Raw genomic sequence first — 19226 nt, 5'->3', positions numbered from 1 at the left:
CATCCAAATAAAGAGCATCAGCCAGGCGATGCCTCCTCGAGGTCCACCAGGAAATACTGTGCAGTCGTTCGTCATCAGATACTTTAAGTTAGTAAGTCAACAAACCACTCTGAACAATGTCTCCTCTTCACATCTTTATTTTTTCCCAAACATTTTGTAATTAAAACCAGTTTTGACATTTTTTTTTTAATACAAACTGCCAGAATAACTGTCAGCACTAATGTGATGATTTACAGAGGAAACTTTTCTACTGTATAATAATCAATGGAACTGCTGCTACCTTCGGCATAGTGAAAAACATATAGAAACTGAACGGACACTTATTTCATATCACAAAATCCACACAATGTAATAATAACACAGATAAAAGAAGTCCATTTATGCTCACAACTGTGGTGAGGACTGCAATACTGGCTTGACGGACATCGACTGTAAAGTTTCACCATCTGACTGGATTATATTTCATGATACTGACATGATGTGCAGAACAACACGTGTTTCTTCTCGTAAATTCTTCAAACAACAGATGGCACTGGAAAAAATTGTAAAAAAAAACAAAAAAACAAAACAAAATAAAACTGAACGGTAACATGGTTTACAGATCCTAATGGCATGCGTTCACATACACACATGCTCACAGTCACATCTCAGACAGATCCGGCAGTCCTGTCCAAATCACACACAACTATGGAGAGGGTAAATATCAGTTACAAAGGTAATATACAGTTACAATGTTGACATATCAAAGAAAGAAGATGGCAAAAAAGAGTAAAAAATATATAAATGTATAGGATACAAAGTGAGGATATTGTTGCAGATATTAAGGACACGATTCTCCATTGTCAGCTGTTTAAGGTGCTCCCTTGTGTTTTTACAGCGTCAGCATTTCTTACATCTTTAAAGCGAAATGCACCAAGCTGCTAAAAAACATCCTCCTCACTCACCAAGAAACCACAATGAAACTCACTGAATAAATGTATGATAAACATGATTAGAAAAAACATTTTGGCTTAGCAGTTTACACAAAGTCCAAATCCAAATAAACGCGTGCGTGGTCGCTAACGGTATTAATCCCAGACTTTCTTTTCAAACAGAATTACATTCCTCACAAAAACCACAGCCTGGATGCTTCAAGTTCATTTGCACTTGCAAAACACAAAGCGCCACGGTCACGTTTTTCTCTAAGTGCTGCTGAAATGTGGGAGGGAGTAACCTCCTATAACAAAAAGAGGCCTTTTCAAGACCTCAGGTTGTCATTACTTTCAAATAGTTCCCATATTATCATTAGAGTAACAAGAGAGGTGTTTGTAACAGAAAATCCAGTTTACAGTACACTTTTCCCAAACTGCATCCACTCTGCGTTAAATTTCAGTGTGGCATCTTTTGATTAGAATTGTCTTCATTCCTTTCAGACTTTATACGGGTTTTAGAAACATGACACAATTAAAAACAGAGAAAAAATAATAATTTTCCCAATTAGCTTTCCAAAACTGTATTTAAGACAAGAAAGAGATCATATAAGTGCTCAAGTTCAATTTCATGGTTGCTTCAAGTCTTTCAATGCGACCTACAGAAACATATTAAAAGTGCTTTTGTCTTACATATATTTTAATTAGTACCTACAGTACGAGGGGGGAGGGGGACGCTAGAGAGCGTAGGAAGTACGAGACTTCACTAGCTGTGACAAACTGTTGCAGGAAAATAAATGCAACAATTTCCAAAACACTGAAAACATGAGATGAGTCTTTTCTCTTCTTCTCACTGAGTGCCAGCATGTTGATAAGACCATCTAAGCTTACCAGATCTCCTGGTGTCAAGCTTAAAATTCCAAAGTGAGACGCAGTCGAATACGCAGGATGAAAATCTATTTTCTTCATTAGTCGGTTCAATTTGAAAAAGGACTTCTTTTCTAACAGAGAGTCAAAACAAAGGTGGATTGATATTGGCGTTTTTTTTTTTCTTTCTCAAATCAATTGTCCTCTTGAAAACACACAAGCAAACAAAAAAAAGAAATAGAAAATGTAAAATGAGTTCTCTTCCTTCGGTTGATGACTTCTTCATTTTAGATAATACAGGCAGGATTCAAAGTGGTCAGAGTCATTCAGATTCTCAGGAAATTTGCTTTTTCTCACTGTGGAGGAGGGACCGGAGCTGAGGGGTGGAGTGTCTCTCCGGGGAGAGGGGCGGTGGGCTCTGTGAGGGGGCAAACAGGAGAAAAATGTTACGTATGATTTGTAACATAGTATCATTAATTTATTAAAATTAGTAATTTATATTCACAAAACATGAATTATGCATAATATATTATAATCTATGATATAATCATGATATATTATAATACTAGACTAGAGTCGTAGTCCAAACAATACTATAACACTGATGTGTACTTGTGAAATAAAAGAATGATTGATCTTCTCCGTGTCAACTTTAGATTCTTCAATTCAGAAATAACTCAAGACTGAGACGAGTGTTGTTTCAAAGCTAGGTTTCAGAACATTATAAGCCGTCCCAAGTCATGTTGGCATGAAATGTTTGGTATTGTTTGATCATTTGCATCATGCTAACAGTATCTCACAATCAAGACAGTGAGAAGTCCTGTTTTAATGAGTGAACTCCATTTCAGCTTTTTGGTCTTACTTAATAACTTGTTGACAAAGATAAGATAAACTGTGCAGCTTTTAATTGTCGTTACTGCACCACTGCACAATTTCATGTATTTCACACACATTCATATTATTGAGTTTGCTTCAAGAATAAACATGTCTGTGAACATGTCCATAACTAATGAATGTAATAATTATAAATAAATATTACAACTACGGTGTACGAGGAAAAAGCTGCTACCTCACCATGGAGTACAGATGTAGTGTTGGAGCTGGAGTGAGCAGCTGGGGTCTGCCCCGGGGGACAAGGTGGCGAGGTGTGAGCGCTTGGTGGTGGCTGGGACTCGGGAGCTGGGGCTGAAGCGGCTGGTGGTGCTGGGCTGGGGGCTGGCTGTGGCGCTGGTGTGCTGGGAGCTTGCTGATTTGCGGTCAGGGCTTGAGGTGCCGGGGCCGCGGTGGCCTGAGTGGAGTGAGGGCCCCCTGCCTGGCTATGTTGCTGGTGCTGAATCTGCTGGAAGTGCTGCTGGCGAGCCCTCATCTCAGCGTATTTCAGCTGCTCCATGTGGAAGGACTGACGGTCAGCCAGCAGTTGCTGCCGCTGGTACTCCAACTGCTCACAGAGACAGACAGACATGTCTATGATTTAGGAAAACAGCATACTATACACACTGCATTGAATGTAACTTAAGAATTTTCTTATTTTAATGCTACATATCCTTAAATTCCCCACTCACAGCCTCCCGCTCTCTATCCATGATGGTTTCCAGCTCCTCAAAGTGTCGCAGTTTAATCTCAAGCTTCTTCATTTGAGTTTCCACCAGCAGAGCCACCAGAGATTTGATCTTCCGCTCTTCCACTGCAGCCAAATGCTGTGAGGAGAAAGAAGAAGAAGAATCTCAGATTAGAGAAAATAAAAAAAAAAAAAGCCGAAGATTGAAGATACGACAAGTTAAGACCTTGACTCAATTAATTTTACCTTGGCCTTGACAGCAGCAGCTGCTAGAGCGGAGGCAGCAGCAGTGGCCAGGTTCCCCTCTCCTACATCACGTTCCACCTTAGCTTTCCTTTCTCCTTCACTCTCCCCTTCCCTCTGTCCCTCCTCTGTTCCCTCTTTTCCATCCTTCTCCTTCTCCCCATCACCTATGAGAAACAAAAGTTTAATGTTTTTCACTGTTGACCAAAACCTTTATGTCTGCAACATCTTATGAAGACAAAACCCTTTTGTACCCATCTCAGACTCTGTTTTGTCTGCCTCCCTCTCTCCTTCAGGTTCTCTTCCCCTTTCTTCTTCCTTCTTCCCATTCTCTGCCTGCTTTTCCTCTTCCTCATTCGCTCCATCTTTAGTCTCCTGTGTGGCAAAGTAAACAGCACAATATGATCCACAGAACTTTGAGGTGAGATAGAGATAATATATACAGTGGGGCAAAAAAGTATTTAGTCAGCCACCGATTGTGCAAGTTCCCCCACTTAAAATGATGACAGAGGTCAGTAATTTGCACCAGAGGTACACTTCAACTGTGAGAGACAGAATGTGAAAAAAAAATCCATGAATTCACATGGTAGGATTTGTAAAGAATTTATTCGTAAATCAGGGTGGAAAATAAGTATTTGGTCACCTCAAACAAGGAAAATCCCTGGCTCTCACAGACCTGTAACGTCTTCTGTAAGAAGCTTTTCTGTCCCCCACTCGTTACCTGTATGAATGGCACCTGTTTGACCTCATCATCTGTATAAAAGACACCTGTCCACAGCCTCAACCAGTCAGACTCCAAACTCCGCCATGGCCAAGACCAAAGAGCTTTCGAAGGACACCAGGAAAAGAATTGTAGACCTGCACCAGACTGGGAAGAGTGAATCTACAATAGGCAAGCAGCTTGGTGTGAAAAAATCAACTGTGGGAGCAATCATCAGAAAATGGAAGACATACAAGACCACTGATAATCTCCCTCGATCTGGGGCTCCACGCAAGATCTCATCCCGTGGGGTCAAAATGATCATGAGAACGGTGAGCAAAGATCCCAGAACCACACGGGGGGACCTGGTGAATGACCTGCAGAGAGCTGGGACCAAAGTAACAAAGGTCACCATCAGTAACACACTACAACGGCAGGGAATCAAATCCCGCAGTGCCAGACGTGTTCCGCTGCTGAAGCCAGTGCATGTCCAGGCCCGTCTGAAGTTTGCCAGAGAGCACATGGATGATACAGCAGAGGATTGGGAGAATGTCATGTGGTCAGATGAAACCAAAGTAGAACTTTTTGGTATAAACTCAACTCGTCGTGTTTGGAGGAAGAAGAATACTGAGTTGCATCCCAAGAACACCATACCTACTGTGAAGCATGGGGGTGGAAACATCATGCTATGGGGCTGTTTTTCTGCCAAGGGGACAGGACGACTGATCCGTGTTAAGGACAGAATGAATGGGGCCAAGTATCGTGAGATTTTGAGCCAAAACCTCCTTCCATCAGTGAGAACTTTGAAGATGAAACGAGGCTGGGTCTTCCAACATGACAATGATCCAAAACACACCGCCCGGGCAACAAAGGAGTGGCTCCGTAAGAAGCATTTGAAAGTCCTGGAGTGGCCTAGCCAGTCTCCAGACCTCAACCCCATAGAAAATCTGTGGCGGGAGTTGAAAGTCCGTGTTGCTCGGCGACAGCCCCAAAACATCACTGCTCTTGAGAAGATCTGCATGGAGGAATGGGCCAAAATACCAGCTACTGTGTGTGCAAACCTGGTAAAGACCTATAGTAAACGTTTGACCTCTGTTATTGCCAACAAAGGTTATGTTACAAAGTATTGAGTTGTATTTTTGTTATTGACCAAATACTTATTTTCCACCCTGATTTACGAATAAATTCTTTACAAATCCTACCATGTGAATTCATGGATTTTTTTTTCACATTCTGTCTCTCACAGTTGAAGTGTACCTCTGGTGCAAATTACTGACCTCTGTCATCATTTTAAGTGGGGGAACTTGCACAATCGGTGGCTGACTAAATACTTTTTTGCCCCACTGTATATATTTATATATATGTTTATAAAATGACATTCTATTATGTTACAGTGAATTCTCATCATACCTTGGCCTCTCGCTTCTCCTCATTGGACTGGTTATCACTCTTGCTTTCATCATTGCTTTCATCTGTAGAGAAGGCAAGCCACAATCTTTCAATGTGCTTTTTCCGACTACTCAACTTTTACAATCATTATTTTTAATTTTCTTTGTAATGCAGCGTTCCAAAATTTATGCTGTGTGCATTTATCCTACCAGGCCTCTCTCCCTCCTCCAGGCCGGTCCCTGCGATGCCACTGCCTTCCAGGCCATACAGAGGGTCCTGTCTGCCGCTGACCCTCGCTGCTTCCTCCACCCTCCGCACATGAGCCTCCACAAGCGCAGCTGGAACCTCCTCCTTCATACGCGAAAACTCCTCTGAGCAGGGAGCGATAAATCACAATTAATGATGCGAAGCAAAAACAAGGACACTGATGGATTAGTCACCTTTAGTAGATTGAAAATGAACAAAATTATTGTCTGAACAAAAGCGGTCTTATGAATGGCATGTACAGACATTTGGAGCTTCAATGATACAGGATTTGATCAAGTGTTGGAAAGGTGTTGTTTAACATTTAATGGTCTCACTGTAGAAAATTAAAATGTATTTTGCTGTCTTAATTTTTATCCTATTGGATTATTTACTGGTTGATGTTTTCAGTGCCCTGTTGCTTCCTCTTTTTCCCATTCAGGCACTTACTATTAGCTCAACAACACAAAGAGACCATTTTTGTTTTCTACAGAGTTGGGAAATTTCAAATGGAGTTACTTCTCACCCAGAGCAGACTTGGCTGCGGCCGAGGCCACACGTGGGTCGACTACAGAGGCGAGGAAGGCCACGGTGCTCATGACAGGGTTTCCTGCTTGGCTGAAAGGTACCGGCTGGTAGGCAAGTGGGCCCAGGGAAGAAGAGCTGTCCTCCAAGTACGGGTCTTCAATGGGCAACCGCAGGAAGTGCAGGATACACTCATCCTGCGTTCGGCTGCCCACGTGTTCGGACACTTTGTTCCAGTCGTCCTTATACATTTCCAAACCCTGAGGGAAGTAACACCTACATTTAGCTCCATCTTTCCATGATGACATTTCCCAGTGTGGTATTACAGTGGCTGCTTTTACACACTCTGATCATGTTTAAAACACTGACTGAGTGTACCTCAAGTAGTAGTAGTGTTTCTTGCTCTGTCCACTCCCTCATGGAGCTGGCTGCACTCTTGCTCTGCACACAAAACATCACCATCACCTTGTTAACACAATTAAACCACCGATATTATGGTGAGTAAACAGAAACTATTCATTCTGTTATCCACCCTCCTGGACTTGTACCTTTGTAGAACTTGTCTTCTTGCTGTACATGTCGGTCCGCAGCCCAAAGTTTTGCAGATCTGCTGGCTTGTCCTTCACTTTGTCAGGGAATGACATCATCTGCTGGGTGGCAGGGGTCTACAGGGTCAAAAAGGAACATATGTAAAACAACCTTGAAGATGTGTGCGCACGTGTCCATGCGTGTGTGTATACAAACCTGAGATGTCTTGGGCTGCAGGGGCACCAGGCTGGATGGAGTGTCTGCCAGGACGTGGAAGTGCGAGGTGGGGGGAGGACCCATGGGTGTGGGCCGGCTCTCAGAGTCCACCTGGTAGTTGATCAACCCCCACTGCTCCAGAAAGGCGTGGACTCTGTGGGGGGAGAAAAAGTCCGGCGTATTAGTCGCAGGCAGTAAGTGATTTTGCAAACACTGGTTAGAAACACCTATCCTCCCCTTACCTCATGATTGCACACACATCTCCTGCCAGATTCCTACGGCAGGCAGTGGAGGTCAGGTACTCCTGAGGATTCAGTCTGTAGGTGTCAATCATGAAGTTCCTGTATGCTAGATAACTGAAACAAAGAGGCTTTTAAATATCTGACAGATAAACAGATTTAAATGATTGAGCACTGTGTTGTGCACTGATCAAACACTTACATCTCAGGCGTTTTGGATTTGTTCTTCCCATTGAAAAACTCTGGTAGGGCTCGGCGCTCAATGGCATGAACACTGGACAAAAAACAGATGCAAGTATGCAACACAAATTTCACTCACTCATGGATGACCCTTAAAACATTCTAATACTACGTCGTTTTGCGTTGCTTTTCATTTCAACAAGTTCACTTTTCATTTCCTCATTCTGTTCTCACATGTGAAAAAAACATTTTTATTCTTACCTGTTATAGTCAAACCAGGCTGCGTAGCTCGGAATGATGATGTGATGGGTTTGCTCAGTCACATTGTCCTCGTGGAGGTCTGAGCCTTTCACTGGCTCGCCCTTCACACTCGGGGAGCCTTCCTCCTCTTCCTGTTGTTCATACAAACATACAGTTGGGCTCACCAACACAGAATCACAGCAATGATTTTGTCATATGTACTATTAATTGTTAAAGTACCTTTCCTGTTGTTTCCATGGACTCGTCTTCTTGCTCATCTGTTAAATCACACAAAAGAGACGCGTGCGTGAAAGAGTCAATAGATTAAGCAGTGCTTTATTACTGGAAATTATTGATGAATAACAGCCGAACACAACAAGCCTTTGCCATTTTTGGTGAAGCATTTATTAAACTGGTTGGCGGTGGTTAAATATGATTGTGTAGGTGAAGCTCACCCAAATCTGTCCCTCCTTTAACTGGGGTGGAATCAGAGTCCTTCTTGGTGTTATCTGCAGGGAGACAGAATTGGCTTGATTATTAATATTTTAAAAGAGGACCCATTAATATCTCTCTCTCTCTCTCTCTCTCTCTCTATATATATATATATATATATATATATATATATATATATATATATATACATATGATGTGTTTTCAAAAATATATGTAGACTTGTATACTTGTCTTTGCTGGGTTTCCCTCTTCAGATGCTGGAACAGGTGAAGCTTCATCCAAATCCTTGGACAGGTCCTCCTGTTCCTCCTCCCTCTGACCCCGTTTAGACTTGGTGTACGGGGTCGTTGGTCTGTCGTCACGCACACAAAGGAAACAAATGTGTATTGCATTATTTCTCGTAAACCTCTGTTTTTTTTTTCTCCAACAGGGAGTCGAAGAACATCATCATGCATCAGGACGTGACTCTTAACAAACCCTTTTTTGGTATTCTTCTTTTTGCTCTCCTGAGGTGGTGGGGTTGGGGAGGGTGATGGCGAGCGCTTCCTCTTCTTGGTGCTGCCAGGTTTCTTGTCCCTCCGCTCGTCTGGTGTGGTCACCTCATCTGTCAGGGTCTTGGCGGAGATCCTCTTCCTCTTAGGACAGCCCTCTCCAACCTCATAGTCCTCCTCGTTCATCCACTCGTTATACTGGTCCAGATCTAAAATCCACTTTGCATGGACCTGTAAATAAATAATAAATAAATGATAAATAAATAAACCAATTATTATCTGCCCAGAAGTGAAATATTTTCAGCAATCGTGTCAACCACCAGGATGGTAGAGGAGGAGGTGGAAGAAGGAAGACCTAAACTGAGTTATAATAAAGTTATAATAAAAGACTGAAACTCATGATATTAACCTCTGTTATTAAAGACTTCATTTTGCAGAAAGGAATAAGAACAAATTAAAATTCAAGCTGAAATCAAAAAGGTTTCTAAAAATATACAGATGAATTTAAATACTGCAAGTATCATGTAGCATTAATAAAGGGGTCAAATACTTGATTAAACTCAGGGAGTATTAGAAAATCTGCTGTTTAAAGTCATACAGACTGACACAGACAGAAAAAAAAGCAACAACAAATACCTTCCTGGGCTTTTCTGGGGAGGGAGGATCTTCTACCGCAGCCTCAATTTCACTGGCTGCGATCCAGGTATCGTAACTAAACAGTGAAGGGAATGAGGTCGAAGCTCGCATTAGGTGTGAAAAGCAAAAGTTTGGCCATGTAACACCACAGCAGGAGGGGTAATGTCAGCTTAACCTTCTAAAAACCAAAGATGTATTGAGAAAATAAGACAAGTAGATAAAAGTGAGCTGCACAGTGCTCAGAACAAACCTGTCAGGAAAATATCCCCAGTGAAGCAGCACTTGCTTGTCTCTCTTCATCACAGGACGAACCCACTCCTCTGGACCAAGAAGATCGGACGATGTTAGCGCAAATCTGACTCGTGCAGTAAAACTTGTAACAATGCCTACCGAGACAAAACCTCACCTTCCTCTAGACTGGCAGGAATAGGCACAACAACGTGGGAGCTGGAGGCCTTGTCTTCGGTTACTGAGCCCTGCAACACAAGAAAACATCAGTAGAACCATTTGAATGTAAATTAAATCTGTCTGTAGTAAATGATCTGCCTGAAAGGCTCCTTTTAAAACACACCTGATGTCTTTTGATGATGTCTTTCAGTTTCCCCAGCAGCTTTGGCTCTATGTCAGGACTCAGGTAGATGACGGGCCTAGTCAGACAGTTGTTCTGGAAGAATTGGAGCAGATACATCACTTACACAACTACATTTGCGAGCATTGATTCAAATAATCAAGAAGAATCACAAAACAATAGTCTAAACTCAGTTCTGCCCAATATTAGTTTTGCTATAAGCTTATTGGTACAGTCTTCCATAACAGTCCCAGTTTCTCATGTGCCCTCTTTGGAATATTAATTGTCCAGTACTTGTCCTATGAACTTGATTAAAAGTCGAAATCACCATGCCACAGCAGATGAAGAAATCTAGATGATCTTGGAAAACTGCAGGACTGATTAAGTAGTATTTCTGTGGATGTCTTTCAGTACATAATGATCAGGCAGCTTAATTCCCAGACTCTTTTGAAATTTAGCGTAACCAAAAGACACGGTGTTCACTTTGCTATCATTTAAATTTAATGCCTGCAGTAGGAAAAACCATCAAAAATTTACTCCTGTTAGATAAATTAATCGAAATATGGCCTGAAATTTTCTACTGTCCATTGACAACCATAAAAGCACTGCTGCAAAACTCACCTGCACTAAGGACTTCTCAATCGTCATGAACATCTCCACATTTCGGTCCATCCTCGACGGATTCTGGAAGTCAAACCTGCGCCTACCAGGAGTTTAGACTGGAGTTACACACGAAACGGCAACATAGCCAATATCCAACTGAGCACCGTAACTTAACAGCCACTAGCCCAGACGCCTAAACTCAGCTAGAAAGAAAGTCTTACCATCCTTGGTCACTTTTGAACTTGTAGGCTGCAGCCAGGATGTGGCAGAGAGCCCCTCCTGACTTAAAGTCCAAGAAGCATTTCATCTGCAGGGATACAACTCAACACATTCAGAATAACAGCAGTTTAAATTAGGTATCTATTTTTGAATTTAACAGATATACAGATGTTTAAGACACGTACCGGCAGCTTGGTGAGCGGAGGGTTACTGACATGCCGACCGAACACCTCCTCCTGGAACTGGAGCAGCTGGACCACCAGGCTGGACAGAGATTTGTTGGTGGGGGGCTCGGCCTGGATGTACTGTGCGCAAACACATGAAAATAAACTCAACTGTGCTGCTGGATGCCTTTATCGGATATCTCAAAGGAAGGAAATTTCAGTGAAAACTGCGACACGGATTGGTAAATGGGGAGGGGATGGAGTCACAAATATCGCTAACCTTTCATTTTTTATCACTGTTTACTAAAAATGTTTGTTTTTTTTATTCGATTATTGTGTTTAAACACCAGCGCAGCGCTCAGTGTTATTCAACACCGGACATTGCTTCAGTCAGCGCGGCGCGCCACAGAGCCAACATCTGGATCCGAGCTGCCTCACCATTAGCCCATTAGCTTACTAGCTAGCTAGCGGGCTGGCCGGCTAAAGTCACCCTTCAACAAAAATCCATCCTCTGAGGTCAGACTGTGTGCTTGTTTTAGATCGGTTTAACTACAACAGTGCTCAGAGAAGCTGCCGTTAGTGGCTGCATCTGATGCAGCTGTTGGCTCAGCATCCTTTTGTATCCCGGCTCGAGTGAATCAAACAGCTGGACGCTCAGCAGCACCCTCCCTCCTCTCTTTGTCACTGCCTCTGCCCAATAGGTAAGTGGCGATATTTCAACGTGAAAAATGGAAGGTCTCTCTGTAGGATAGCAAAACATGCGGTCGGTACCTTTTTGTAATTCTTTCCCAGCCAGACGCGGACATTATCAAACTGAGAAACGGTATCAGACGCTTCGAAATATTTTACATTCGGGCCGCCGTCTTTCTTCCGCACCGCCATCTTTGCCTGCAGACAACTAGTCGAAGTTGCCTGCCGCCCAGCGACCACAGCGCGAAACTGCAGCTCCAGGACAGCATAGAGACTGTAGTGACAACCAAAGTACAACAGGGGGCGCAGCGGTGTAGATAATGTTTTTTGTCCTTCAACAATAATATTATAAAAATGTTTATGCTACCCTCTCAGAACACACAGACAGACAGACAGATAGATTTATCAGTGTTTAAATATTGCAGTTTGGTGATCTGGAGCTGATCTGGTAACTAACTGCTGTTTTATTTGTACAAAAAAATGAGTAATTTAGTAAAATGGAGAATAAAGTAGACTAAAACTGACAGCGAGATCTCAAGCTTGTTACTTTCCCTACTTTCTGTGTTTAAAAATTAAAGCACTCATTTTTACCCTATTCTTGATTTTATCATACTTTCATCAAACAGTCAGCAATTAAATTGAGACCAATTAATAAGGTGACTTTAAAAAAAAAATCATGTCCGGTAATGGATCATTTTGCAATTCGGCTGTCAGTTTTGAAGGGAGTCTTACATAAGAGAGTCAGGCGGATCCTTAGGTCATCAAAAGCAAACTTCAGCAGATCTTTAAGTTATACTGAAGCCAGTCTATGTTTTTTTTGTGTGAGTAAAAGCTCAACAAATGTGGAACACACTAATGAACAAATCCCCAGGCGTGTGTAAAATGTACAGCAGCTTGCAGAGTATTAATAAAAATATTATTTAATAACCAGTATTAATAGTTAGTTTGACGCCTGTGCCAGTTTGTAAAATTCACCTTATGCATCCACTCTAGAAGGGATGAGGAGGCTCATTATGCCAGTGACCTGAATGGGCTACAGGGTGAGTCTAAAATAAAGCACTTACCTGTAAATGTGTGTGGGGAAAAATGAAATGGCAGTGATTGGCCTCCTTAGCAGTTAAATGACCCCCTGCAACAGGATGTCAGTAAGAGTGCTCACGAGACACTCAAGAAAGAAGGCAGGCAAGTGGTATTTTTTTTTTAATCTTTTATTGAACTGTGAAAAATAAAAATGGAAAATGACCATTTCTGATCCAGTGCAACAAAAAGTGAGTAAATCCTGTTATTTGATGGTAATTCACATGAATCGGATATGTGTTTTATGCACTAAAGTCAATGATTTTAACTTAAATCATGAAAGCACTTACATGTTTCCAGCAGGTGTCCAGTCTCTATTTAACCTCTAGTTTTCAGTGTCATCAGAATCAGAATACTTTAATAATTTTAATTTTAAAAAAAAAGATGTATATCATGTGTTGTTATGTGATTGTGGACAAATTAAATCAATTCCCCTCCTCAGCCTGGCGATAACTACAGGAAATGCGTTTGGAGGTGTTATCTTAACTTGGGGGTTAGGATCTCTCAATGGATTTTCAATTATCTATAAAAATAAAATTATTTTAACTTTGCCTGTTTGTTGTCCTTTTTTTCATCTTTGTGTGTGTTTAGTAGGACTTTAAGTTTTTTTCTTTCAATCCTCCAAAAACTACTCAAATGAACAATCTTATATAAACTCACTGTGTGGTAAAACCGAGCAGTATTTTGTATGTACCGCATGAGGAGTCTGAACTGTGCAGTGCTTCATTTAAAAAGGTCATGTGGGGAAAAGGTGGTGAGCATTATCAGAATTTGAAAGTTCAAATTAGATTCCAGATTTGGTTCAGCTAAGTGCCAGAGTAGATATTTTTTTCTGCTATTGCCTATTATGTTGAACACTTTGATATTTTCCTCTGGTCACCTTTCATGTCTTCTTATAAAGTACTTGTTTTAAATCAAAAATACATATGTAAATATGTGTTCAGTTAAATTGCTGCAGTAAAAGAACTAAAAATTGCACACATGTCACAAGTTTAATGTTGTATGGATACAAGACTTTTAATTACACAGTATATTCAGTACGTATATATATATATATATTAGGGGTGCAACGATACACAAAATTCACGGTTCGGTTCAATACTTTGGTGTCACGGTTCGATATTTTTTCGATACAAAAAATGTTCATGCCTTTTTAATTTGTCATCTATTAAAATTAGAAATATAGATTTTAACTCAAAAGTACAGTTTTTAAATTTAATGTTGCTGAAACAACAAAGTAATAAAAAAAATAAATCTATCTGATCGAGAAATCACTCATCTTTGGAAAAGAGAGTTTACTACAGAGAGATGGCGCTTTCCAAAATAAAAGCTATACTATAAGCTTCTTCTGGGCTATACTCTCAGCAGCATATTACATATCAGGTCCCCATAAGGAGAATCATGTGCTAAGACTCAGGTAAAGTTTGTAGCATGCATGCTTGTTGTTTTTGTCTGCTTCCACTTGTCTTTGCACTAGGATGATGTCGGCGTAAATGTGCAGTCATATTCGTTGTGTTCCCACTAGTGCTGTCAGTGTTAATCTCGTTAAAATGACGTTAACGCCATAACGCGGCAAATCTCCGTTAACAAGTTACCGCGGATCGCCCTGTGCGTGGGGCTGGACGTTGTCAACACATTAACGAGCAAACTGCGCTAACGCAGTAGTTCCCATCAATTGAGCATTGCGTGGCACATCCGACACACTGTTTTACTTTTGTCCATGACGCGCTTACCATCAGGGTCATGCTTCACATGAAAACCAAAATAGTTCCAAACACCAGATCTGAATGAGGATGGAGGAGGTTCAATTTCGGGTAGCGTTGAGGCAGTAGCCATGTTGCAACGAGCTTAGCTTCTGTCTTGCTAGCTTGCGCTGCGCTCAGTGGATCTGCACTCGACAGTGCAGCCTAGGCGGAGTAGTCGAACGCAGATCCACTGAGCGCTCAACACAGACCGCATCGTCAGAAGAAAAGTTGATAAAATAGCGAACGGTTCAATATCGATACGAGTATTGTTGCACCCCTAATATATATATATACAAAAGTCTTTTATGTGAGAGCAAATTCAGCAGCCATTAAAGTTCAGAAATAACTGAGCAAAATATAGATATGTCAGACTGTTTTCATGTTCCTGACCTTTAAACTGGTCCTCGTTTAGTCAGAGGCTGAATTAACCTTCATTAACAAAGAATAGGTGTGTGTGTGTGTGTGTGTGTGTGTGTGTGTGTGTGTGTGTGTGTGTGTGTGTGTGTGCATGTGTGTAAATGTTGCCTGACCCAGACTAATTTGTGAAAGTCCACAGACACCACTGGGCAGAGTAGCGCTCCTTGAACTAGTATTCCTCAGACTCTTGGTGTGTTTGTATTTGCTCAGGAGCGTGTGCGTGTGTGTGCATATCTTTGTAATGGTGCGTGTTTGTGTGTGTGTGAGCGTTGTACACAGGGCTGCCTGTGCTGAGGGAGAGAGAGTGAAGCCTATTGATTATTTTAATCCTCCTATTTGTGAGTCTGTGATCCTCTCGGCTCAGCCTTCCACAGGGGGATTGCTAATGGGGCTGAACGCTTCCCTCCTCAGCCCTCTCCTCTCCCTGTCCAATTAACTTAACGCTGGAATCTGCAAGGAGGGAGTGCTGGGACTCAGAGGGAGGGAGACACTGCCGAGATACATGCCCAACAACCCCCCGTGCAGCATTCCCCTTACCTACTGTCCACATTCAGCAAGAACCTCCTCGTTCTGAATAGTATTAGCTCTCACCTTTAATTAAAGATCCATCTCCTTGTTTTTATTCCAGGGAGGTGAGACTCTTTCATGTTTCAATGTTTCACTTTCAGTGGGTGGCTTCGGAAAGGGCCAGAAGCAGCAGCAGGTGAAGAAACAAGTCTGATAATGGGAAAGCTCTCTTCAAACAGGTTGCTGTAGCAGCAATTAAGACAAATCTTTGACATTTCAATAACTATTTGCAACACTAGTACGTTCAGCTCACTCATGAAGAATTTTAGGCATCAAGCTTTTTAATTATAAACCTGAAACAAAGATATTCACCAGGCATTGTTTGATGCAATTAAATTCTATATGCAGGCTCCTCTGTCTACACTGGATGTTTGTAGGTAGTGCAAAAGCAACCATGTACAAACCACAGTGCATTTTTCTTATTCATATTATTTTTGATCAATAGTTGAATTTTGTGCTTAGTACAAAAAATGTTAGCATGCTAACATGGATGGAAAAACCTACAAAACATCAACATGCTAGCATTCTAAGCCTGTTTGGAAGTTAGCATTGAGGTCAAAGCAACACTTTAACAAAATCAAAATATTGTAAAAACAAACATGTCTACGTAAAGAAATACTGCCTGTTAAAGATATTTTTTAACAGAACAAAAAAAATCAGAATATCAAATATGTGCCTATTTGTCAACATTGTGTGGCTATGGATGCCTGTGGCTGACATGCTCCTGCTTAACCAACTCACTAAATTTGGAATACCTTATTCTTGTGTATGTTTTGTTTTGGGGATTTACTGCCACTAAAATCCTACAAAGAGAAACGCACAGCTAAAAATGTCCACAAATACATGTAGTTTACAGTAAAATCAATGTTTTTGCACACAAACAACATATTGCAATTCCACCTTTACAGTGCTTATTATCCTAAGCAATTTGCACATTGCCAGAAATGTAAACTCAGTTAAATTTAATTTTCTACATTTGCACGATGATTTGCAAAGCTCATAAACCCATAATTTATTCACAATAGAACACAGAGAACTTATTAGAATTGTCTTGCTGAAATATTATAGGCCTTCCCATTCTGGTGGGAGCACATGTTGTTCTAAAACCTATAAATACATTTCAGCATTTTTGGTGCCATTCCAGTTGTGCCAGCTGCCAATTCAATAGAAAATTAAGCATCCCCGTACCATCAAAGATGCAGAATGGTCCCTCTCTTCTTTAGACAAGACCTGTTCTCCATGTTTTCCAAAGAGATTTGTCTGTACACAGATCAGTTCTCCACTTTGTCTCAGTCCAGATCTCAGAGATGATGGTGGTGTTTGAGGATCCTGTTGAAGCTTTAATCTGCATTTGTGTATGGCAAAGCAAACTGTGTTCACAGAAAATGATTTCTGGAACTGTTCCTCAGCTCGTGCAGTTATTTCTATGCCTGTTTTTAATGCAGTGCTGCCACAGGGCCAGTGATTTCACAGAGATTGCACACAGAGATTTCTCCAGATTCTCTGAATTTTTTGACATTATGCAATGTAGATGATATTGAAGAGATATTCAGTCTTTAAACTTTTATGTTTAGGACCATTGTCCTAAAATTGTTCAGCAGTTTGTAGATACCGTTTTGGGTTTGGATTTGCCTATTTTTACTTCTGAGAAACTGTGCCACTATAAAATGTTCTTTTTATACCCAATCATGTAACAGATAAACTAATAAGTGTTATTACTCCAATCTAATTAACTTTTTTTTAATTACCACCTACTTTTCCAGCCTTTTGCAGGTGATTTTAAAAAGTTGCAAAGCTGTATTTTAAACACAGGTGTAGACAGATTATTATTATTGATGCAAATACCAGAAAGCATTAGGAAACCAGTTTGCTTTTTTTTAAAGATTCTCCTCTCTCTATTTTGTGCCTTGAGAAAGGAGCATATACATTTTTTTGGAGTTAGGGTTGTATACTTTTAAATATACAATATATATATATATATATATTGTATATTTAAAAGTATAAAAGTTAAAAGTATAAATATATATATATATATATATTTGCTGTTCTTCTTTGTCATATTTATATACAAAAAGTGCAAGACAGAAAGCCTCTGCATATAATGCAGTCAAGCAGGGACACACACACACACACACACACACACACACACACACACACACACACATTGTTGTTCAGCATTTTGAGAGAGTTGTGCATCTCAAGGCAACTGTTGCAAAATTATGTGAGCAAATAACTGAACCTGAAAAATGTGTTAGACCTCAGCGCTGCAAAAAAAAAAAAGAGGAAAAAGAACATTTTTTAACATATAAAAAACACCCTGAAAACTTCAAAGACACTTTATCATAACAGGTCTGCAACAGCGTCTTTGTTTTCCTGTGGAAAGAAGACAGAATAAAAGCAATAAAGAAAGCACTGGTTCCGCCTGACAGTAAAATCATCCTGAATCTTCTTTTTTTTAATTGTATTTCATGGTCTCAGCTCGCAAAGAACAGTAAGAGCAATGGATCTTTACTGCTCGGGAACAGAGGTAGCAGCGCCAGAAAACACACACAGTAGGACGCATCGTGGCGCAGAGGTTAAATGAAGCTACACATGGGGGATGTCTGTGTACAATATACGACATTAAGATGGTTTTTTTTTTTTTTTTCAATTTCACCACAAGACTAAAAAGAGTAAGAATAATCCACATCCAAATATCTGGGTATGGTCATGCTCCCTTAATAATAACGTCTCCTTCACACGGTTTAAAATGAAGCCCTCTACTTGCATGGCACTAAACTCTAACAAATGTGTTAAAAAGAGTTTTACGTTCAAGGTATATTATTAAAAAATGTTAAAAAATTAAACGTGAAAATTCGGATCCATTGAAATATTACAATTTTTGTGGATGCAGAGTTTCTATTACACCGTGTCATGCTTCTGTAATTGATTCCCACCATACAGAATTCATCTTGGTCTTTTTTGTGGCCTTTTATTTACAAGGGTCAGTAACATCCAGTTACACACAAAGATTCGTAGTCACTATTTGCAACATAAACGTGTGCATTTCATTAAGTCAGTATGCACTAACATTGTAAAGACAATCCCTCTTATAAGTAGTGTGTCTGATTTCTATTTGCATGACGTGGACCATCTTCTTCACTTAGCTTAACAAGGGAAAACCATCTCATGCATAAAAAATAAAAATAAATTGATAGTATAAGGCACAGAGAACCTATAGGTATGGCACATGGCAGTAACATCAAGAGATTTTTCACATGGATACATTCACATTAAAATTAAAAAGAAAAAAGCTTCACATTTTGGGAACTAGACTGGGAAACTGTTTTTCTTGCAATCACACATTTACAACCGCTTCACTCTTGTGATTGGCCTGCTGTGAGGAGGTAGGGAGGCTCTCTCTTTTTTTTAAATCCATTGCACAATTTCAGCAGAGCATTAGCTCAGGCAGGCCATGAAGTCAAGCTCAGCTGCAGTCCTGACACATCAGCTGATCTCGGTGCCGGTCAGCATCAACTGATAGTGTTGTATAAGCTGCTTTAGCTTGCTCATCTGCAAGCCGCTTTGCCACCCACCTCTCATCCCGTCATGCATCATTGTCCTATCTGTTGTTACTGATGCCTGCTCTGTTCTGTATGAGGGTCTTCCTGCTGCTCTCCCTGCTTTACGCTTTCCACATATGTGAGTTGAAGGGTGGAGAGACTGATTTCCCGGCAAAGCCATGCCACGAAAAAAACATTTCTGCAGATAGAAAAAACAC

At 40.7% G+C, this 19226-nt stretch overlaps 1 protein-coding gene across 3 annotated transcripts; it reads right to left on the bottom strand.

The window, feature by feature from the left end:
* Positions 1-126: 126 nt before the first annotated feature.
* On the bottom strand, positions 127-11859 carry smarcc2 (SWI/SNF related BAF chromatin remodeling complex subunit C2). 3 transcript variants are annotated; one of them, XM_087840718.1, is made up of 26 exons: positions 11742-11859; positions 10992-11111; positions 10809-10894; positions 10606-10687; positions 9988-10080; positions 9823-9892; positions 9667-9736; positions 9417-9492; positions 8767-9011; positions 8517-8641; positions 8292-8345; positions 8077-8114; positions 7858-7988; positions 7619-7690; positions 7420-7533; positions 7178-7331; positions 6982-7098; positions 6812-6874; positions 6435-6693; positions 5875-6036; positions 5687-5748; positions 3831-3951; positions 3580-3743; positions 3338-3472; positions 2845-3213; positions 127-2193 (listed from the first exon to the last, which is right to left on the bottom strand). In XM_087840718.1, the coding sequence occupies exons 1-26, from the start codon at positions 11850-11852 to the stop codon at positions 2110-2112; spliced, it is 3177 nt and encodes a 1058-aa protein (XP_087696844.1). In that variant the 5' UTR covers positions 11853-11859; the 3' UTR covers positions 127-2109. The 3 variants fall into 3 exon arrangements, with proteins under 3 accessions (XP_087696844.1, XP_006807621.1, XP_006807622.1); XM_006807558.3 differs by having other exon boundaries at positions 2850-3213; XM_006807559.3 differs by having other exon boundaries at positions 2850-3213; positions 10606-10681.
* Positions 11860-19226: the final 7367 nt, after the last annotated feature.

The sequence above is a fragment of the Neolamprologus brichardi genome, chromosome 5 (genome assembly GCF_056152115.1).
Source record: "Neolamprologus brichardi isolate AB-2024 chromosome 5, ASM5615211v1, whole genome shotgun sequence".
In the NCBI taxonomy this organism is placed as follows: Eukaryota; Metazoa; Chordata; class Actinopteri; order Cichliformes; family Cichlidae; genus Neolamprologus; species Neolamprologus brichardi.
This window is presented reverse-complemented; position numbering and strand designations above follow the sequence as displayed.

Excerpts from the sequence above, each read along its gene's own strand:
- smarcc2 (XM_087840718.1), bottom strand. The coding sequence starts at position 11,852 with ATGGCGGTGCGGAAGAAAGACGGCGGCCCGAATGTAAAATATTTCGAA. Across the intron at positions 8,346-8,516 it reads GGGAAACCCAGCAAAGACAA|ATAACACCAAGAAGGACTCT; the intron begins GTATACAAGTCT and ends GTCTCCCTGCAG. Across the intron at positions 3,473-3,579 it reads CTGCTGCTGTCAAGGCCAAG|CATTTGGCTGCAGTGGAAGA; the intron begins GTAAAATTAATT and ends TTCTCCTCACAG.